The 23279-nt window shown below is 42.2% G+C and overlaps 1 protein-coding gene across 5 annotated transcripts in view; it reads right to left on the bottom strand.

Annotated features, from left to right (window-relative positions):
* The window catches only part of RCBTB1 (RCC1 and BTB domain containing protein 1), a 61459-nt gene that overhangs the window by 3728 nt on the left and 34452 nt on the right, over positions 1 to 23279 (bottom strand). For 4 of the 5 annotated variants that reach the window (XM_061607556.1, XM_061607555.1, XM_061607554.1 and 1 more), the window contains exons 4-11: positions 22247 to 22413; positions 21568 to 21726; positions 18577 to 18684; positions 16764 to 16906; positions 7599 to 7789; positions 3118 to 3244; positions 2455 to 2606; positions 1571 to 1701 (exon numbers count right to left, since the gene is read on the bottom strand). In XM_061607556.1, coding sequence (XP_061463540.1) covers positions 1571 to 1701; positions 2455 to 2606; positions 3118 to 3244; positions 7599 to 7789; positions 16764 to 16906; positions 18577 to 18684; positions 21568 to 21726; positions 22247 to 22413 — 1178 coding nt within the window. Of the gene's footprint in view, positions 1 to 1570; positions 1702 to 2454; positions 2607 to 3117; positions 3245 to 7598; positions 7790 to 14572; positions 16125 to 16763; positions 16907 to 18576; positions 18685 to 21567; positions 21727 to 22246; positions 22414 to 23279 lie in introns of those variants that run through there. The other variant, XM_061607557.1, reaches the window with a different exon arrangement.

Genomic DNA, 23279 nt, shown 5'->3' with positions numbered 1-23279 from the left:
CTCCCCCAACGCTGCTGATGCCTCCCTCTTCTGCATGGATGAGGCCATTTTGTAGCTCTTTTGGCTGCATAAAGATCCCTAAAAAGTGTACCAGCTGACATTATGAAAACATATAATTTGACTTACTGGCAACGTAGCAGGAGAGATTTTCTCTATGTTTGGAGGTGAGTGAGGGAGTAGAAACAAATAATTACAAAAAGAAAGTCCTGTCTCCAAAAAATAGTTTGTTAATAAATGATTTTAAAAATATATGTAATAAAAAATGGGAGGCTGATAATGAATTTGATAGCGGCAGGTAGAATGCTGATTGCTAAATTGTGAAAATCTCCGATCTCCTTCTCTTCTGTAGGAACAGTTTACAACAGCGAAGGAGCGTATGCCATGATTAGGAGTAAGCAGCCGGGCTTCAGTATTCACTACTGGGTAGGCTGAATCTCATTTGAATTTTCCATGGCCAGAATTTATAGCATACTGAAATGGCAAATTTGCTCAAGATAATGTAAAGTTTAAAGAGCTAGCTATGTTATAAGAAGACTGTTCAATATTTATATAACTGCTTGTAGTAACTTATAACCTGGAATGAAGATTACTTTATAGACTAGGGGTTTTTTGTATGCTTCTAAGGGTATTTTTGGATATTGGATATTTGGATGCTGGTGTTTGTTCCCTCAGTTCTGCTTACATGATATTCCTGCCAGCAGTCAGGGGAGGGGGGGGAGCAGTTGCAGGAGAAGCAGACTCTTGCCAATTCCCCCTAGAGCCCTTTGTGCAATCTGAAAAACTGTTTGAGGTTTCAGGGATGTTCTGGAGCAGCATGATACAGCACACGGGGCTGGAGAGGAAATAAGCAAAAATTGTTTCGCTTCTTCTGCTGCCAGGATCCTCTGTTGTAAGAGGGAAATATGAAGGAGCCCTTCCATTCACAAAAGCCTGATTGCTAGGGTTAGGGGAGGTGTTGATGGTCAGAAATATGTCTGATGCCCCCCCCCCAACAAATCAGGCTGGAATAAACAAGAGAGGCTGGCTCAGGCCTGATGCCCCTCTCTCCTACAAATCAGGCCTGAGCCAGCCTCTCTTGTTTATTCCAGCCTGAGATGCTGTGTTACAGCTGAGGGAAGGGACAGTGCCTGGAGACTTATGTCTGAGCAATACATGTTGTGACTGATTGAAATGTAAGAAGGGGTTGACAAGCTATGGCCGGGCTTGTTACTCCAACCCACCGGAAATATAAGAGCCTCTGAGCACATAAAAGTGTCCCTTTCCACTAGTCTGTCTTAGCCCCCCTTCTTAATTTTGTGGAGTAACAGGACAAGCAGCATTGTTCCCCACAAGCCTGAGTCCCTCTTTCTGGAAATGTCCCTACATCCCTGCCACGTGCACTCTAGAGAACACAGTTTACCTCATCCAAAATCCAGGCCTGCTTTTGTTTAACTCCCATCCAGCAGCTGTGAACAATTAAAAAACTTCCCTTTCCTCAACTATTAGTTTTATTTTGTTCCTAAGAAAAAAACAGCACAGTTCCACTGGCGGCTCTAACAGCACCAATTAACCAATTCAAACTCTAGTTTACCTCCGCATCGTAGCGGACTGCTGCGGAGAGCAATGAGAAAGCATTCTCCACTGTGATTCCTCTTTTGATGAGATGCTGACACAGTTTTTTCAGTCTGTTTTCACAATATGATGTAGCCAAATCCAGAAGTCCTAAAATCAAAATGCCATATTAAAATGTTATTTATTTATTTGATTTATATTCCGCCCTTCCTCCCAGTAGGAGCCCAGGGCGGCAAACAAAAGCACTTTAAAACATCATAAAAACAGACTTCAAAATACATTAAAACAAACCATCTTTAAAAACATTTTTAAAAGCTTTCAAGACATCTTCAAAAAAGGTTAAAAACATATTGTTTAAGAAAACAATATTTCTCTGTTCTTAACAACTTTTTCTCTGTGCATTGGTCATATGGCATACAAAGCTGGATTGTAACAGCGAAGTATCTTACAACAGTGAGAGGCAAGTATGTTGCCATCCTCCCCCCTCCATAGGAATCCAACCACAAAAATGGGATAGCACCCATCTAGTTTTTAGCAGCAATTTTAAACAATACAGTACAGAGTGCAGATCAGCTTGCCTGAGACAAGCTACTCTCCTGCCATCAGCGAAGGTCAGTTCACCATAGACCAGTACTGTGGACGGACCAGCACTGTGGGCTGAAGACTACAGAGGCATCAAGAGATGAAGGATTTGCAGGATGCCTTATTCCCAAACCCCACCCGTTAAAAATGCAAACTAAGGCTCATAAGACATAGCAGGTGGAGGTGTAGTGGCTGAAATGTCCCCAGTTTAACGCCACTGGAGAATGTGTCCACATATTCTCCTACCCTTTCCTGAAAAAAAATCAGCTCTCTGGGACACCTTATTTCTCCACATAATTTAGCCAAAGGCCCCAGTGGTACCTATAGCATCTTCAGGTGGCAGATCGATGCTGTCTGTGTAGAGATACTCAAGAAAAGCACGGTACACTGGATAGGAAAACTGGTCTATCTCTATCACCTCCTTCATGTCTTCATTCCAGTATGACTGGAACATAGTACGAAAGTGCTCACACCTGTGCCAAAAAGGAAAAAAAAGACTTGAGACCACTACATTCCAGATTCTGTAGAATACATTAAGAGTACAGGAAGGCAGCACCTAAAATTCTCTCTTCCCTCTCCCCCAAACAGTTTAAGAGAGGATTTGGACATGTGCCCTGGCAGTCTCCAATGGTGCCTTTGTGCCCAAACAAAGCCCTTCCATTTGCGCTAGTGAAATTATTAATTAGTTTTGTATCATACTCAGTTTTGTGATATACTATATTTTGTTTTTACCCAGCTTTTAGGAAATGTTCTTGAATGTTGTTGGAACAACATGGGAGATGGCACAGAGAGCTGCAACAGGAAGGAGGGGACTAGTGAGAATTAGATGCCCTGCCTTGCAAGAGAATAAATTTCAAAAAGTTAAAATAAAAGGAGTGGGAAAGGGCAAGTTCATTAAAGAAACAAAGGTGAACAGCCAAGTTAATTAGATGCTTTGGAAATTACATTAGCACTAATCCACAGGATATTAGATATAAACATTACCTGATTTTCAAGACAGCTTTATGTACATAAATGAATTTTCCATCTACTCTAAATTTTAGATCCGAGGTTTCAGGGCTATCGAACTCCCTCTTCAGAGACTCTGCCACTGTTAAGAAGTCGTCGTGCTCTGCAAATATTAAAAATAATTATACTACAAGCAACCCATGGCCTGTTTGCAGCTTGGATCATAACTTGTTTGGCAGCTCTACAATAGCACCTCTGACCTTAAGTTTGTGCCCCACAAAGGGAAAAGCAAAGTAATGATCCAAATATGCACATGTTAGAAGGAGAGGTGCTAGATTTCTACAAGTTCATCAAACAGGAAACAATAGAGTACAGAGCACAGATGGTCACAAAATGGTCACCATGGTTGGGCAGAATGTAACCACTTAATTAGCTAAATTGGGGTGCAATCTCCAGCAAGGAAAAAATGTTGCTGTTTACATGTTGTAATGTAAACAAAAAACACTGCCAGCATTTCCCGAACTGAGCTACAAGTAACCAGACCAGCCTCTGCTGTGGATCTCACTAATCTCCCGCTCCGTCATTTAAAAAGAGTTTGACTTCTCCTTCATCTTTTCGCTTCTGCTGCAATGTTTGCCTTCTGCTCTCCACGCATCTTTGCCTCAGCTAGGCTTGCCATATTCCAGCACCTCAAATCTGAGCAGCTTGTTTTACACATTATGAAAATTACTTCCCAGTTAATGAAAATTTTACTCTGATTTTATGTGAACAATGAAAACACTCCAAGATTTAAAAATACAATGTGTCTGCATGCAAGTGAATGGCGCACAAGACGTCTGCATGCAACCAAGTGCTGGATTTGGTCTAGGAGGAAGTTTGAAGGGAGCAAGTGATTTTTACTGTGACTTGAGATATGTTTTTGTGTAGTATTTTTGGCTGGAAATCCGAACAGATGAGACAGGGTGGTGGTTGCGGTAACAACTTCTACAGCAGTATTTTAATTCAGTGTTGAACAACCCCCAATTGCTTTTTAAAAAGGTGGGGAAGAAAATGCGGTCCTTTGGCCATGAATTTATTTATTTTATTTATTTATTTAATCCATTTCTATACTGCTTAATATATATAAAAATCTCTAAGCGGTGTACAGAAGATAAACCAGCAAATATATTAAAACTATACAATAAAGCCACAATACAAATGCATACAAATTGAATATCTGACATATGAAATCTGAATATCATAATTTAAGTAAATTCAAAGGTAGCTTTTTAGAGTTACACTTGTTTCAGTCCTATTTTACTGACTGAACCTCTGTAATCCCTTCCACATTTCACCTGCAAAGACTAATAACTTGAGTGGTACACAGTTTTTTTTATCGAGTGCCAGCTGCCAAGATGGATGTAGGTGGGCCATCAGAGTGCTGATTCTCAGGCACCCATGGCTCCTGTTGTATGTTGCTCTAGCAGTCAAGTCACTGGACCAGTTCCTTTTCAACCACTCTAGACTGCATTTTGGATTTTTTTCTCAGGTGCCACTTTGGGGTTTTCTGGTCCCCGCAGTCACAGGCTCAGTTAACACAGAGGCAAGAGGAGTGCCATTGATTGCAGCAGCATGGCGGGGGGGGCATTCATTTTCCCTTTGGGCTATATGTGCTTAAAACTGCTAAAAGTTACCCACAATAGTCACCCTATTCGCCCATGAATACTGCTGCTGCAATTAACTTCACATTTCCTCCCCCAAATGCATCCTCCCTCCAAAAAAACCCAAGCTCCAGGAGAATGGATCATGCCAGACCACGCTGCAGAATTGTCACACGCTACTCTCTCAGCTTTCCCTTCCAGCAATGTGGATATAACAGTGGGTACTGTCCAAATAAAGCTACACTAAAATACTTGCTGTCTCCCTTTTCCCCCCCTATGGGTGGCTATCACTTCTACCACATAGAAGACCAAATAATGGCTTTCAAACAAATCAGAAGTCCCTGCTCTAGGCAGTGGGTGCATCACTAAATATTTTATCTTGCTTTATCTGTGAAATTTTATCTTTAAAATTTAAAACAGGGTATCTGGAATAGCTAACGGTCCAAATGCGGGATGGAAAGAATGGGGCAAACCCTGGCCAATCTTTTAGCAGAACCTTACTCCATCCCCTTCACCCAGCCCTGATCCAACTCTCACTCTTCTCCCAGCAAGTGTCCTCTGCGCTAAACTGCATTGTAGTTGACCACTCTCACACCCTACTTCAGAAAGGAAATGCAGGCATTTTGCATCAACTCCCTCGGCACTTGGAAATGTCAAACAGTGACAATCCAACTGTCTGGAGACTGAACCGTTTGGTCCCTTTGATGCCATTTTTCCCCCAAGAGAAAAAGTGAAAGCTGCCCATTGAAAACAGAGAGAAACGTGGGATGTGAGCACAGCTGCAGTTGAGCAGCAGGAGGCCCATCCAGAAAAAAGAGATGAGTGACTACTCTTTAAGTTGTATTTTCCACATAAAGATCTAAGTCTTAGTTTTAAATATTTTAAAAATTGCCCTGCAAATACCAGTACTGCAGGTGGGGGGAAGGAAGTGTGGGCTGTGGCTGAGAGCGGCTTACCATTGTCTTGCAATACGTATACTGCAGAGCAGAGATGGTACTATTGCAGGCTGGTTTCGATTTCTAGCCCAAACCCCTCATGTAGCAGGAAGAGTCCCCTTCAGGTCCTCTATCAGCTGACACTGCATGCAGAAGCCTTGCTCTTATACTTTTAAGAGTTTAAAAACCCAAAAATAACATTTGCCACACTAAATAACCCATTAGAAACTGTGGGAACTCTAATCTTTGTTCCTTCCTTTTGCTTAGAAAGGAACACTGCAGTCCAATCCGAGCTACGCTAAATGATTGCTTTCTCCATTAATTTCTATGGGCAGCTCTCACTTACGTGATCTAAAGTGAACCTGAACGCTGGGGATTATGTGAAAGTCTTGCTATTAGAAGCCTTCGGTAGACAACACACAGGCTGATTAACCCAAAGAGACTAGAGGATTTCATTTGTGAAAAACTATGGTGGGGAGGTTGGCAGAAAATCATGGAGTGTACTTTTTTGGGAATATTTATATTCACTGTACAGCTGGTATAGCACAGTGGGGAGGAGAGCCTGGCTGGAAGTCCAGAGTCTGTGAGTTCAAATCCCTGCCAGTGTCTCCTGGGTGTAAAGGGCCAGCTAAAGATCACCCCACAGTGAGTGGCTCAGGGCTTATGTGCCCTGCCACCTGTGCAGCCGTGGGCAAGCTGCACAGTCCCAAGGAGCCCAGTTGCCCCCCTGCTGGCAGTTGCGGACAGCTGTGGCAAGCTGAGCAGGCCCTAGCCAGCTGGGGAGGACTAGCTTCAGAGGGAGGCAATGGGAAACCCCCTCTGAATACCACTTACCATGAACATCCTAATTCATAGGGTTGCCATGTCGCGATTGACTTGAAGGCAGTCCATTTCCATTTTTATATTCACTAGCCTTTTTAGCTCTGATGCTGAACACATATTTTGGCTGGACTGTAGAAACAATGCTGCTGTGCCAGTGCGGGTGCAAGGAACAAAGAACCTGCCTCTAGCAAGGGAGTTGTCTGTGGCTGTTGGGGAAAGTATTTTGTGAAGAACTGGTAGTTCGTGAAGAACTGGTGGTTGGGGAAACAGGACTAGATTTTGGCAGGGAAGGAGTCTCTGTTCTTTATATATGGCACACACACCCCTGAGGTAGGTGGACTGGGAACAGTGCTGAAATTTTAAAAAGGGATATCCAGAAACAGAGGTTGGAGAGACAGGAACGCCTTTGGTCCTACAAGCCCCTCTCTAAAATTCTACAATGCAACGAGAAGCCGGCTACACTTTTTCTGTATGTGATGAGAGGCATTTTTAGATTTTTTTCACTGAGTACCAGACGTAATTATTGACTAACAAGCCTGGACAGTTTATAAACCGCCATCTCCAAGCTCAGTAAAAAAAACCCGGAGCAGCAGGAACAGCATAGGAGCGACTGTAGCATCGCATTAGCGTGTTGGATGACGACTAGCGAGACCAAAGCTCAAATCCCCACTCGGCCATGAAGTTCACTGGGCATTATTGGGGCAGTCATAATTTCCCAGCCTAACCTACCTCACAGGGTTCTTGTGAGGACAGGTCATTGGGAAGGAAACCATGTTTTCCACCTTGAGCTGCTTGGGAATAGAGCCAGGATGTAAATCTAATAAATAAAATACTATATAGTACATTCTTGATGCACAAAGCATCTCATATTTTGCCATTTTTACCACACCCTTTTAAGATAGACCACCCTAACCTGCAGATGGCAGGGTGTGGAGGTTAACATGTCAAATCTAGTGGCTTTCTTAATACGTTTTTTCTAATGTATAGCAGGTTGTTTTTTAAAATGGATTTCATGGACATAAGCTGGTATAATGGAAAATATATAAATGGGGAGGAGAGGAGGCAGCAATGGGAGCTGACTTGCTTTTAGCGTTTTATAGTAAGTAGTGCAAGGTCTTACCTACTGAGAGGAGACGCCACATCACAGGAGGAGTAGAAAAGCAAGCAAACACATCATCAGTGCAAGAAAAGTGAGTCACATGTGGGAGAACCACCGACTGCCCCCGGCACTGGCCCCACATGTACACCAGGCCACTCTGTGTCTTGGCAGCAGAAGTGTGAGCAGAGTGGCAAGCTGCAATCTCTACTACTCTGCAAGAAAGAAAGGAAACCATAAAGTTAGTCACCTGCTGACACCAGACATTTAGAGTATACAAAGAATTACATACATAATGCCTTATGACAAATTCATGAAGATTACGAGACTAGGAAAGATATCAGCAAATTCAGTATCGCAATACTCCATAACCAGTAACTTTAATGCTGACAAAGGGAATTCATAAACATATTTCCTTTGGAATGCACATCCTAATCTCCTAAAATACATCCACCTTAGGCCATTTATCACAATATACATGATCAACTGCACAAGAAATATCCAAGCTTCAATAAAATTAACACATGTATTGCATCATTCCCAATCCAAGAGGTGATGTGCATCATCTTCGAGTAACTGTCATATGCAACCATTAGTGGGCAATTAATAAAGTCAGCTTTCCCAGGCTGCCTCTCACAGGAGACAGGGGATTCTGATGAAGGCAAAATGCCTCTTGCAAAGACCTGACCACCACCACCCCAGACCACAAGGGGAAAACAATGCGAAGGGAATGAGAAAAGACACAACACACACACAAAACCACCCACAGGGGAAATGAAGGAGAAATATGTTGACATAGAAAAAAATGCACCCAATACAACAAAAATGTAGTAACCTCAAAGGAGGAAGTTCAGTAAACACCAGCTCACAAAATACACAATAGCAAAGTCACAAGACTGAGAAAAGGTAAATACCCAAGAGAAAACAAGGGGGTCCAACTGTCACCAAGGACAGGTCAGGGTCAGTTTGGTGAGGGGAATGACTCATCCCCCTGGAGAGGAGGCAAAAGGCTTAAGTGGACCCTTCCAGCAGGAGGCCTCATCATCCCTGTGAGGAATGTCATCCCTCATCCTCAAGTAAATTGTGTATACTTTGGAGCCCACCTCAGTCCTTGAATTAGCATGTCACCGGTGAATAACACATAGATGTAAGGGGACAACATTCCCACATCACTCTACTAAACTGGAGTCCATCTGATGAAATTGTTCTCATTAACTTGTGATGAGCGATTCTCATGGAAAGCTCCAACAACCAAGAAGAAGCCTGCACCAAATCCCATGCTCTTTAAAAAATGTTCCATCCACAGAGTCAAGGGCTTTTTCAGCATCAACGATTGAAATAAGGAGGAAAATGATGTGTACTGCAAACACATAATAATTTTAAATGTTCGCCTCATATTGTTAGCTATGCGCACCTCTGAAGTATGAACCCACTTTGATTAGGCTTAATATATTGTCCTATGATCTGGTTCAGACAGGAGACCAAGGAGGCGGTAAGTATCTTTACATCCTGATTTATTGGTTGATACAATTGTGCAAGGTTCAGATCTTTTTGAGGAAAATCTTTTTTCTGGTTTCCTTCCATATCCTTGGGTCTGGATGTCTTCAGAGATTATTTTTACAAGAAATTCAATGCTTCATTACCTCATCTTGCAGTGCTTTTTAATTATATCTGGGATAATGGTCCGATCCCAGACATCTGGCACTCTTCCACATTAGCATTAGTTCCCAAACTGGAAAGGACTGTAGACAGGGTGAAGTAGCACGCCATAGCATTCACCAGTCAGGATGTGAAGACTTTTATTTCCATCATGCCATATAACTGAATGTGTTAACATCAGTTTACAAACAATTCCACCAAACTGGATTTAGCCAAAACACCCGAAGTTGATTAGGCAGCTGCTAAATGCCATCCATTTGAAACATATCCCTAGACAGCTGCGTCCCACACTGTCTTTAGCCATGTAAGGCTTTTGACACAATGGAATGGGACTTCCTAGTGACAATTAAAAATAATGGGCAAAAAGTTTGACTAATATCCAGGCTATGACGATACTCTGATGCTGTGGTTAGGCTTCATTGTTTGATTCACCTAGTGGGAAGAGGAACTGAAGTGGGCTGCATCTCTCTCTGAATGCCAAGGATTGAAGATATAAAATTAAATTTAACTCATCCAATATTGCTATCCCTGAAGTAATGTTTAAGATAGTGGAGTACTGGCACAAGTCAGCTATGCAAAACTCAGAAAAGGTATGGCTTAATATGAACCTTGAAGTCCAACAGCATATATAAACAACTTCTCTGGCTCTTCAGTTAGTTTGTGGTCTGCCTTCCCTGCTCCCCCCAGGAACCCTTGCAACTTTGGATAAAATTGATAGTCCCTTCCTGAGAATTAATTTACAAGTATGGGGGAAATGGCCTAAACGTTGGCATTGTCTACATTCCAACTTTTATTGTTATTACAACAGCCTCTGTTCTTAAATTTAATCCGATGGCCTTTACAGAATAAGGGATTGTTAAGAATCAGGCAACTAGAACACTGACTAAATTTTATTTATTTATTTATTAAATTTATATACCGCCCGACTAGCAATAGCTCTCTGGGCGGTGATTTGAGAATTTGGTTTTGCAGACGAGCTCCAAATCTAAGCCCTTGGCCTCCACTATCTACAACATTTTACCTAAGGAGTCTGCTGGTACTATGAGAGCAGTGAGAGATGACAACATTGGCACAGAAACATAGCTTTTGGTATGGCCAAAAAGAAGAACACAACATTTCAATTAGTATCATCTCATAAAATTCCATTAAGATTGCTCGTCAATGGCACCTTACCTTTCTTATTTTGAGCCACATTAGTAACACAGTAAACTCAAGATGGCTGGATGGGATGTAAAGTGAAGGGTTATTTTCCCCCCACGTCTGGTGGAGTTGCTGGGTCACAGAGAGCTTTTGGAGAGGACATTCACTAAATTTTGAGACACATGGACAAAATAGACCCCAGCTTGGCCCTTCTCTCAATTTTTGATAGACCAAGAATAATTTTCTTCATAAGAATTTATCACATTTGTACTTGTAGCAGCATGACCAGAGATAGCCAGGCAGCAGAAGACCACTACTGAGCTTTCTGTGGACCAGTGGTATCAGTAATTATGAAATGTGCTATTGGAGAAACTAACACAACAGCTTCATTTCTCTACAGGGCAAAAGAGGGTTTTTTCTTTTTTGCAACATCATTTTATTTTAGTTCATTTGCCAATAAAGACAATGTTTGTTTTAAGCCACCTCCTTTATTATTATTATTATTTATTAAATTTATACCCCGCCTTATGGCCAAAAGGCCCTCAAGGCGGCTTACAAAAAACACGAATATAGCAATACATCAGTAGAACAGAATACATCAATAAAATAATACAATTCTCAGAATTAAATAACAAATAACATTATTAAAAGCAAATTATTGAGCAAGTGTTACTTTAAATACTTGTATATGCATGTCCATTGTCGCAGCTCTTGTGTACGGCGATGTTGCTGTGCTCGCGGCACACGCGGTACTCGCTGTTGTCCTAGTTCTAGGCCCTCCAAGCAGATGAATTCAGTTGTTGCTTCATAGGCAATCCTATTGCCCCTTGTTCTGGTTGTAACGATTCTTCCAGGCCAGGAAACACAGGAGTCGGAGACAACGCTTCTTCCTGCTTTGCCAGCCTTGGATGAGGTTGGTGTATTTGCTCAGAGAGCCCTCGAGCACCGTCTCCGTCTTCCTGCCTGCCGCCAGCCCCCCATCAGTAATATCTGAAGCAATCATGCTGATGATCTGGAAATGGCCTCCTCCTCCAAGAGACTCAGGCTGCAAACCTATCCACATTCACCCAAGGAAGATGCTGAGGGTAGAAATACTTCCTGCTCTGCCTCTGATCCCATCCCCTAGTGCCAAAATAATAGTAAACTTGATACCAGGCATGCCTGCCCTGTGGAGAGATTTTCTACATCTACTAAGTATCCTTACTAAATTCAAGCTATGAGATGCTCTTGCAAACTACCTTTGTAAGGTTAAACTGTCTGATTAATTTGCTATATACTTACCATTTGGAATCCTGTGGGTTGTGTGAAGAATGAGGAATGAAGTTCCCACTGTGTGACTCACACTCCAACCACATGTTCCTTGGCCAGCTCTGTGTTGGCCTCTATTATGAAATAAAATTCCATGTCCTGACTTACCAGTGTTAAGATATAAATGTCCTGTTTAAGCTTTCAAATCAGAATATAATGGATTACGTATGTGCCAAATATGGGAAACTAGTGTTCGAATCCCACTCAGCCATTAAGCTTACTTGGTGACCTTGGGCTAGTCACTGTCTCTCAGCCTAACCTACCTCACAAGGTTGCTGTGGGGATTAAACAAGGGGAAGAACCATGTATGCCACATTGAGCTCCTTGTAGGAAAGGTAAAATATAAATGCATCATTAATAAATGAATAAACAAACTACAGTAGGGCCTCGCTTCCTGGCGTTCCACTAATGGGGCGGCTTTCCTTTTCCATTTTAAAGCCAATTTTTCATCTTTTGCAACGTTTTCGCATCATTTTTGCGCAACGGCCCCATTATAGTCAATGGGGTTCCGCTTTATGGCGGGGGCCTGGTCCCTAACCCGCCGTATAAGCGGGGCCCTACTGTACAGTCTTCTAGCTGGTGGGAAGAAAAGTACACACACAGAGACTTTCCACTGAAATAACTATTAGATTTACCATGAGTGCTCCTCGTCTTAAGAGACAGGACAACACCCCATTGAGCAGAAGTAGCCAACGTGGTGACATGCAGATATTATATGACTACACCTCCCATCAGTCTCAGCCAGCACAGGCAATGGTGAGGGATGATGGGAGCTGTAGTCTACAACTTCTAGAGGGCACTACCTTAGCTGTCCTTGCTGCAGAGGGCAACTCCTCTCAATAGACCCTGAAAGTAGGGCTTCCCTTCCTTGCTGGTGAGTATGAAACAAGTATGCCAGTACTCTGCCAGTATGAAACAAGATGTAGCTGGGGGAAAACAGCAAGGAAGATATAAAGCTGTAAACCAATGAACTACAAAAAAGATGAAACAATGGAGCACACACACCAACTGGAAGGTAAGACGAAGGGCCCCCTTCAGACCCAGAGAAGAGCTACAATCTAGAAGAGGAATGTTCCCCTCTTCCTATACAGAATTAGCAGACATGGATCAAAACCAGTGAAGGAGGATGTCCTTCCAAAAAGAAAGTACACTCATGGTATTGTCATACTTTGATCTTCATGCAGGCCTTCAATAATGGCTTTAAATTTCAGCTTATGACATGGCTCTTATGTGTCAAAAGGCCCTGGGCTGCACTTGACAGTAGGACTTGCAGATCAGGAAAGTCACATCCATAGTGATCTTGGTTGGGTTCTGAACCAGGAAGGCTGCCATTAGACTTTGGTCTAGGATCCACCAGTGGAGATCCTTTTCAATGCTGGCAGTACCAGAACCAGGAGATGTTGCTTGCAGATGCGTATGGAAAGAGAATCATAGAATAGTAGAGTTGGAAGGGGCCTGCAAGGCCATCGAGCCCAACCCATGCTCAATGCAGGAATCCAAGTTAAAGCATACACAACAGGTGCCTGTCCAGTTGCCACTTGAATGCCTCCAGTGTTGGAGAGCCCACCAACTCCCTAGGTAATTGGTTCTATTGTCATATCGCTCAAATAGTTAGGAAGTTTCTCCTGACGTTCAGTTGAAATCTGGCTTCCTACAACTAGAGCCCGTTATTCTGTGTCTTGCACTCTGGGAAGCCCCTACAGTAGTCTGTAACAGAAATGTTCACAGAGCACAAACTCTGTTCAGACAATCGTAGATCTCTGGTGGAGGACTGGGTCCCATAAAAATGGAACTGATCCAGTTCAGAATTTGAGGAGTTGCCACTTTCAATATTTGCCTTTCTTGGGGGTGAAATCGCTTAACTGCACAGGCATTGATGGTCACTCCCAGATGTGAAAGGATGGGATGACTGATTAGGAAACTGTGATGTCTGGACATCCCTGATCTTCACACTGACCAAGGAGAACATAATTCCCTGGCCACCTGAGATAGTCAGTGATGCATATAAGCTTAACAAATACCCTCAGTGCTATTGCTATACAGTGGTAGCGCTTGTTCCAATAGGTAAAGTGGAAAACAGGTAATGAGCTGCTAGAATAGACAAGTTAGGCAGGTTTCCATGAGATCTATAGAAGTCAGAAAATTCTCCTGTTTGAGGGTTTTGGCTCTTGAGCACGCAGCCTCTATCATGAATCATCTGTATTTTAGATGTTTGTTTATTCAGGAACTTGAAGTCTAGGATGGCCCTCTAGACCTTTTTTTGGTACTGTGAAGAACATGGAGAAACATCAGAGTACATTACATGCGATAGCACATCTTCTGTCATCCTGCTCTCTATCAGATATCTGTCTGGCTTTGGCAATTGAAAGAACCTGGAGAATTTGAGTGAGTAGCCTTTCTGGATTACTTCTCACTTCTGGATCTTTGAAGGTAGGGATCTCAGTTCCACTAGCTACATTGAGTGTTCCATCACCCAGTGGTGAGCATGATGACACAAGGCCAGAGAAGGGCAGTGTCCCAGCAATCTCAACTTTTTGATTGGCTATCATGGCCAGCCAAACTTTATGGACTCCTGCATGAATTACTTCATCCGGCATTGGAGAACATCTGCAACCCTATCCTCACAACAGCCAATCTGTTGTGTTAGGTATGTTGTGGACTGTGAACTCCTGTGCAAGCCCTGAAACTTTAACTGGCATTGGGAGCTTGTGTGACATTGTCACATTTGGGTCCTCTGTCTAGACCATCCTGGACTTCAATAATTTGTTGCAAAACAGGCTTCTCAGAGAATGAGAGGAATAGGGAAGTTCTGATGGTCTTGCATTCCTCTTTTTTGTTATGGCATAGCCTTTTTATCTTTAGCTTCCAAGAAGGTATTTTAAAGGACTCACCTGTTACCTTGAAAGAAGAACTTTGTATGCAGCATCCAAATCTAATTCTTGAGCCAGAGGTTTATTCTGGTTATAACGACAGAGGCTGTGGGCATGGCCCAGAACTGTAAGAAATTCAAGAGCTTGCATGATCACAGCATGGACACTCTGGCAAAATAAAGGCAGTAGCTCAACTGCCAGGACCAGCGCTTCATGCGTTTTAGGTAAAGCACATTTAATCTACGGCATCCTTGAGTGACCTCTTCCTATCTTTGATGTCTGCTGCTCCTGTGACTCAGGCAATCATGGGCACATCTGCTAAAAGTGTTTGGATGGTCTTTACAAGTGCTCTTTGGGTGAGAGTACAACTCCTTGGTCACTCTAAAGGATGATTAGTTCTTCTTTCATTTAGGCATTAAAAGAAGCCTAGGAAGATTACCTTCTCTGTTGTTTCCCTCTGGAAAATCAGGAAGTCCCTAGATTTAGCCTTCTCAGTCCTTACCTGGGACACTTGAGCCTCCTCTGTAAGCTCCAGAATCCTGATGACTTTGGGCAAGAATGTCTGGAAGTCTTGTGGGAAGAGAGATTTAAAAAAGTATGAAGGGCTTTTGCTGTGGCACCTCCTCGAGAGCTGTCCTTCCATCACCAAGAGTGCTAAAGAAATTATGGCCTTATAAGAGATGTCTGAGGCCATACTACCCTCAGATGGACTGGGAACAGGATAGGGTGCCTCTATTCGTTGGGTCCTGTACCCTGTGGCTGCATTAATTCTATTGTGACAGAAGTGTGAAGAATGGGGCTCCACAGAGCAGGAACCACTGGGGTCTACAGTGAATGGAAAAATCAGAGGAGCAGCTGGATACTTTTCCTCGTCGTGATCCCTATTGCTCCTTGCTGGGGCTGAATAAGAGGAATGATGTGAGAATTAGGAGGACATGCACCACTTTCTGGTGTTGCTTTTCCCCAAGCTGTGAAGTCCTTGGAGCAGAAGTTCCCAACCACCACTTTCCTTATCCACAAAGATGGAGGGAACTGCCCTCAATAATCAGAACGGGGGTGTGGGAGACGGGGAAATTCACACCAGCTAAGAGGTATGGCACTGTTGCTTATCTTTGTCAGGAGGAGGGGAACTCATCGGCTGTTTCACAAGCCGACTGTGGTTTAGGTTCAGCCTGCACTCACTGCTCAGGAATCTGCTGTACAGTGACTTCCAGCCCACTTGGGTGTTGAGACTGCCCAACTAGTCAGAGGAAGAAAAGGTATTTGATCCTTCTCTGGAAGTTTTCCTTTTATGAGGTGGCTTCTTTTGTGGGGCAGGATAGAGAGGCAAGCTCTGGTGCTGGAAGAAGTTTATTAAAAGCTCAACGCATTTCAGAACTGGTCCTTCGTCAGGAGCTGTGAGGATCTGTTTATCTTTCCTTAGTCAGGCAATGCACATTCTCTAAAACAGGCCCACACTGCATAGTTAATTCTGAAAATTTTCTACAGCCCTTAATCCAATAGAGATCTGATGTCTGACTTAACAAAATTATAAAAATATGCCATGACAGTTTTATATATTGTATACATTTTTCTAGTAGCCAAAAGTAGTTAAGCCAAAATATTTGATTGGGAGAGGAGGGAAATTCAATAAAGATCCACTTACTGTGGTTAAAATTTCATATCCAAACATATCCAAACAAAAAGTTTTACTTGGATTTTTTTTAGAACATATCTGAATATTTTATATAACAAGTCAGTAATATACACTTTTCACATGGTTTAGATCTTTAAAACAAAATGGCATAACTGAATACTGTCAATATAAAATGTTAGCAAACCTGAAGAGTAGTGAGCATAAATATACAGTACGTGATTCCTAGGGATAATTGCCTGAAAAAACTTAATTCCATCTTTGATTTTTTACCTGACTCATGTTGTGTTCATTATGGTATTGGATTTTATGCAATAATGTATTTCTAAAAGTGGAAATTTGTCTGCTGAATTAATATAGTAGTGGAAAAGTTTCCACCCTTACTATGAGTTGAAGGAAGGATGAGAATTAGAAAAGATGACAGCAAAGCCCTGCCCCCAGAGCCTCTTGTGAGAAGTTACCCTTTACACAATGTCATCTTTCACCAGAGAAGCAGAGAAGTGCTTCTCCAGGGCCATGAATAGGGACACAAGACATCCTGGCCACCCGGCTCCAAGGATTCGTTGCAGCAACGTTTACCTCTCCTTTTCCATCATGATCTGCATTGGGCTTAGCTGGTTACTTTTATTGCCAGTTCCCAGCTGCCCGTAAGTGTTAGCTCCCCAAGCATAGAGCAAGCCCTCATCGGTTAGTGCTAGTGTGTGTGCAAAGCCACAGGCAACCTGCAAGTAAATTTCAAAAAAAATAAGAATTAATATTCATATCACTTCAGGATGGCAGTGAAGAACTAGTACAAGAAGCTGCTGTTTGACACTCACTATTAGCTGCACGATCTGGGTCAGTTTCAGATGCCAAGAGAGTCTACACAAATAGTGTAAAACAGGGTTGGGGATCCTACCACTCTCCAGATGCTGTTGACTACAACTCCCATCTTTCCTGACTATTGACCATCCTGGCTGGGGCCTAATGGGGGAGGGAATCCAACAACATTAGGAAGGCCATAGGTTTCCCGGTCTTCATATAAAAGCTTCACTAATTGTTGATGGCTTGGTACAACTGAGAAATAACCCTTAACAGACAACTTTAATCTCTAAAAGCTCACTAGCAAAATTTAATCCCAAATCTACGTACCTACTACTTTTTAAGTTGTGTCAATCACTGAATTTTGTTATATTTGACCCTTCGTGATATTTATCATTCAAACATAAATACATGCAAGTTCCAATACAGAATGCATAAAAATATACATTCTGTTTATTTAACACATAAAGCAGAGTGCTTACTTTGTATCTAAGATACAAACGTATACAGGGTCCCTTGCATCTTGGGATGATTATGCTGCTAATGTTCTATGCCAAGGAGCAGACAGCAGTGCAATGCCAGAAAAACTGGGAGCAATGACTATGCTATAACCAGGCCTACGAGTCCACCTGCTCCTGTGTACAGCACCAAGCAACCTGCTTCAGCCACACTTGGCACTCCTGAAACAAGTGTCAATCTCTCCTTCCTAACTTATTAAGGGATAAGGCCACAATTGAGAGAGAGAGAGTAAATGTGAATTAATAATAATAATAATAATAATAATTAATAATAATAATAATAATACACATGCTAAATTATTCTATGGGTAAAATAGCACAGCAAAGACGATTCAACTGTCAATATCACTCTTCCTCAGACCTTCAAACTCATTTTCTTTTTATCAGTCTCTCCTAAAGGTCCTAAGGGAAATGCCTCAGGAAAGCTAGCAGCCCTGATACCAGCAATGTTGTCATCTGCAATGTGCTGAGAATTTCAGCATATACTGCCTCTTGGTATTCTCCATGCACACAAAACTAGGATTGGAAGCAATCAGTGAAATAAAAAACTCATGCCTTCTTATACATGGTTAGCAAGGCCCAATTCCTCCTTTGCAAGCCATTGTGTACATTTGTTAAAACTCCAGGGTCTTACCCTTAAGAAGTTGCATTTTGAGCTCTTTGAAAGGAGAGTAATGGAGTATAACGTTATAAGATACATCAGGTTTCAAATCACCACTGGTTAGCAATTAGGTTTACCCCATGCACTCCATCATAGAGACACTAAACTTCTCCCCATAGTCTACACCGATTGACAACTGTTGCCACTTCCTAATCATAACAGATCTGGAAGAGGCAACTATAGGGTACTTATTCCCTTTTTTCCAAATTTGGCAAAAACAGCCAACTCAAAGGTGCAACAGCTGCAACTAAGATGACAGTCATCCACAGGCTACTATTTGCCAGCCCCTGCTCTCTACCAATTGACTGCAGGCCAGGCTTTGGTTATAAGCACATATCTTGTGAATAAAGAGAAGCTCACAATAAACTAGGCGATTGTTAAGCAACAAGTATAACAATATTTTTGTGCTTACCTGCATTACACATACACCTTGGAGTGTAGCCACTCGGCATGGGGTTAACAGGTTGCCATTGTTTCCCAGACCTAGTTGACCATTGCCATTGTAACCCCAGCCATATACCTTGATTAAGGAAGAAGAACAGTTAAACTGGATGCACAGTATAGTAAGAGACAGCCAGTGCGATGTAGTGGTTAGTGTGCTGGACTAGGACCTAGGTTCAAATCCCACTCAGCCATGAAGCTCACTGGTTAACCATGGACTAGTCAGAGTTTCTCAGTCTAAATGACCTCATCGGGTTGTTGGGGGGGAGGGTAAAATGGGGACAGGAAGAAACTTTAGAGCTTCTTGAAGGAAAAGCAGGATACAAAATGTAATAAAAAAATTAAAGAGAGCTCTGGTTCAGGAAGAGTGAAAGTTGATGGCATAGCAAAACTTCATAAAGCTGAAAATATGTTGGGGAAGGCAAAAAAGCCACCTAACCTTATGTGGTAATCGGAAGACTGTCCAGAGTCCAGTGTGACCTTGCACAGAGGATGTATACAGTGTTCCAGATATATAGCAATCGATATATTGAATATTATATTGGTAGGCTTCAGCACGTCTCGTAATTGCTTTTTGCATTCATTCAGCATAGCTGTGCCAAGCAAGCAGGCAAAATGGAAACAACTGTGCAGCTGCCTAGCTCGGCTTTCTCATTTCCTCATTCCAAGAGGAGACTGTTTTTTGTTCTCCTGTAAGTTCAGGAACTTTTTTCTTTTTGGAAGCTAAGGTCTCCTGAAGGGAGGGAGTGCCCAGCTTCTGATGGTTTCTAGATAGAGGCAGAGGTAGCTGTTAAAATCCAGGCAGGCAAAACACCTCTTTGTTCTCACCCTGGGAGACAGAAAACATGCATCTGCCCAGGGACCAGATCCTTTGGAGTGACCCCCATTGCATCCTGGGAACCAGTGCAATACCAGTTGTGGAGATCCAGATCTATCAGTTGGACGGGAATTTGTCAGGACTCTTTGCATTGCTTTTAATGTTTGCAGTTTGCATATATATTCTACCCATGTTTGTTATTATTTCACACAAAGCAGACTTGTTCTCCTATCAGTATCCAAGAATTTGTTTTGACTGGGCCCTGCATGAATCAGGTTCCTGGGTTAGCACACCATAAATTGGATATTTCAAGAAATCCAGTTTTTGTTGGCTTACGAAAATGGCTGTTTTAGGAGTTGTGGGTAAGACCTTGTCGGCTGGAAGAAGCCTGTTCTCATCAGCAGAGACATGAAGCCACCTGCATTATCTAGGCAGAGCAGTGTTTAAAGCCAGGCTGGAGCCTGCTAATTGGGAGGGGTAGTTGCTGTGAGAAAGCATGTACACCATGGTGAAAGAAGGCAATGGAAAATCCCATCCATAAAGGTTCCTGATTGGCCCTTAGGCTTGACAGTAGCTGCTATGTTTTTTTCTACAAGAGTTAGCCCCTTTTTTGTTCTGGTGCCCACATCTCTCCTGACCCCTTGCAACAGCTTGGGTGATGGGTTCTTCTCTTCCTGGTGGGGTCAATCTGCCTCTGTTTTGTTGGCATGTGCTAGAATTAGGAATACGTAGCCCTTTTTTTTGTTTTATCTTGTTTTATAATTCTTGACAATGCTCTTATCATTAATGGTATTTTATATCTAACTTTTATGGGTGTTCTGGGTTCTTTCATGCTTCTGTTCTTAATTAATTATATTTTTAATGAAGCCACCTCATGCTTACTGGTGTGTGTTCTTTCAGGTGAAGCCTTTGTACTAAATCCAGCATCTTGGCTGCATTTGGCTATCTGCTACTGAGTAACCTGAGCTTGGAGCTCCAGGAAGCAGAGAATCTGATCTTTAGCTCTTTCTTTTTGGAACCCCAGGGAAAGCTGTTTAATTTAAGGTTTGGGAGTTTCCTGGCCCAAACTGGTAGACAGAAGGAGTGGTGGCAGCGTTCTACTTTGAAGGGGTTGGTGTTAGACTCTGGTAAGCTGGCAACGCTGTTTGCCTTACCAGAGCTGTTTCTCAGTTTGAGACCCAGTATCTTAACCATATTGTTTCTTCCTGTTGCACAGTTAATTTTCCTTATGTTTACATGCGCACTCTATCCGCTCCAGAGGGGAGATCTTCAATTTTATTTTGCCAGGATGCTGAAATCTGTTATTGGACTCTGCTATGTATTCAACACCTTTCAGATGTAGCTGATAATGGCTCATTATTATCAGGCCCCATTTGTGTCCCTGGCCAATCGGGACAAAAAGATGTGACAAGTTTCTCTCTCCAAGAGAGATTCCCAGAGTTCTTGGATACATTCACTTTTAAAAATATGTTTCAATGTTTTTATTTTAATTTTGACTTAAAATAATACATTGTGAGCTGTCCCAGATAGAAATACTGGAGAATACCAAATACATTATTTATTGACCCCCTAAATTATAAAAACAAAGAGTTAGCTTTTTGTTTAACTTGTCCTGCACAGTCGCTCAGCTACTCTCTCTTTCCCCTACTTGTTACAAGACACCTCTGCCTAGACTGGATTCATAGCACAAGAAAACAAGTTTGGCTTTATAAAGATTAACAGTGAGCAGAGCATCAATGCCAATCCTGTCTCTAGCTTGTGGCTCCCCATTTCCAGAGGCTAGACTTCCTGTGATTAAAGCCTTGAAGAATTATTTCCAAATGTCATCTGAGTCTTCAGTAATGATCACATAATAAATTCTATTTTTTTCTTTAAGCAAAAGATTTGTTCATCTGATCCAGCATCATCTTCAGAAATAAGTTCTAGATAATAAAGAGAACTTATTTCTGCCAGAACAAATACAAACTTATTAACTGTGAGCATCATCCAGTTGCAGTGAACAGCCAGCAGGTGTCCAGTGTCCAGCTACAGCCCATCAGCTTAACATAAGCTTGTGGTGCATCTTTTATGAACATTTTATTTTACATTTTAACATTTTCCTATGCAGAAACAGAGCCAAGTGTAGGAGGACTATAGAATGCTTACCTCACCATTGTCTACTACAGCTATTGAAGACGTCTGACCACATGCAATGCTGACAACCACTTTGGTCTGCAAACAATTGGAAACTTTGCGAGGAGTTGGCTGATTTGCTGTGGATCCTGACCCAACTTGCCCACAGTTGTTATAGCCCCAGGCATATACCTTTCCACAAGGGAAGAAGATGGAAAGACATAATGGGAACACACTTCAAACCTTCCTTCAGAAACAGAATAAAGAAATGGCCAAATAGTTTTGAAGTAGCTCTTTGGTTATCTCCTTTCACCTAACTTTTTATCTACCCTTGAGCTCGTCCAATTTTAACCCCACTGTTGCAGATTTGTATGCAATTCATTAAAAGCCTTCCCAAACAACAGAGTCTTCCATGTACACACTGGTAGTCTATTCCTTCCGCAAACAAATTTTATGATGTAAAGTTAATGGTTATCTGTTACGATAAGGTGTCAGTCTGAAGCACTTCCCTAGGAAAACATAATCCTGTGATTAATGGCAATACCAGATTCACCTTTCAGGGAGAGCTTCCAAATATGTAACACTGCTTAGAGATTTTTGAAATATTAAGCAGTACATAAATGCCTTTAAATAAATAAAACAAAGCATTTGCAGAACAGAAAGTTCTCAACAGCAGAAGTTTTAGCAACTAATAATTAAAAAGAAGACTTACATCTCCATCAGATGATAGTGCTAAAGAATGATGGGAGCCACAAGCTACTTCGTTTACTTTTTTAATTAGCAAATTAGTACAGATTTGAATGGGTGTAACACCCTGGTTCGTGGTCCCATTTCCAAGTTGACTGTATCCATTATGTCCCCAGGCGTAAACTTCACCATCTATGCAGGACACAAAAGCACAAGTTTCCCCATAATTACTTTATCTAAACCTAGATCACAATTCCCAGTTCCAAATTAAATAACACTACCATGCAAAAGTAAAAGAGAAAAGTATTAAAGACTGCATCCAACACTGCAGCTCCACTTGTACAACAGGCTTCTGTGCATGTAACTAGAGATGTAAAAAATGGAAATGGACTTCCTTCAAGTCGATTCCAACTTATGTCAACCCTTTGAATAGGGTTTTCATGGTAAGCGGTATTCAGAGGTGGTTTTACCATTGCCTTCCTCTGAGGCTGAGAGGCAGTGACTGGCCCAAGGTCACCCAGTGGGCTTCATGGCTGTGTGGGGATTCGAACCCTGGTCTCCCAGGTCGTAGTCCAACATTCTAACCACTACGCCACACTGGGTCTCGGAGATGTGAATGCCAGGAAAAAAAGTTTTTTCCTTTTTTCAATTTTTCGGGAAAAACAAAACAAAAAAGGCTTCCAAAAAGGGGGGGGGAAACCAGGGTTTCCCCCCGTTCTTCTGGGCCTTCACATGCAACAGAACTTCCTCTTGCTCTCTTGTCTCTTCCAGCCTCCACATGGCCTCAGAATCAGCTCTAGAGGGCTGGGGGTTCCTCCAAAGCAGAGTTTGGGGGCACTCAGTGGGAGGAGAAGAAATGGAACTCTGTGCAGCATTGGATATAACCCTAAGTCTTAAGATAAGTACCTGGATTTAAACTCCATTCTTCTGAAAGGTTTGGGTTGTGTATATAGGGAGTGAGACACAAGTCTCCTCTGGAGTAAATTTTACCTGAAAACATTGCATCATCTATAGAGCTTTATTCCTCATTGGCCTGATGAATGCTGCAGCAGAGAGAG

The sequence above is a fragment of the Rhineura floridana genome, chromosome 2, assembly GCF_030035675.1.
Source record: "Rhineura floridana isolate rRhiFlo1 chromosome 2, rRhiFlo1.hap2, whole genome shotgun sequence".
NCBI lineage: Eukaryota > Metazoa > Chordata > Lepidosauria > Squamata > Rhineuridae > Rhineura > Rhineura floridana.
The sequence above is the reverse complement of the archived record's forward strand: the minus strand, read 5'-3'. Positions and strand labels throughout refer to the sequence as shown.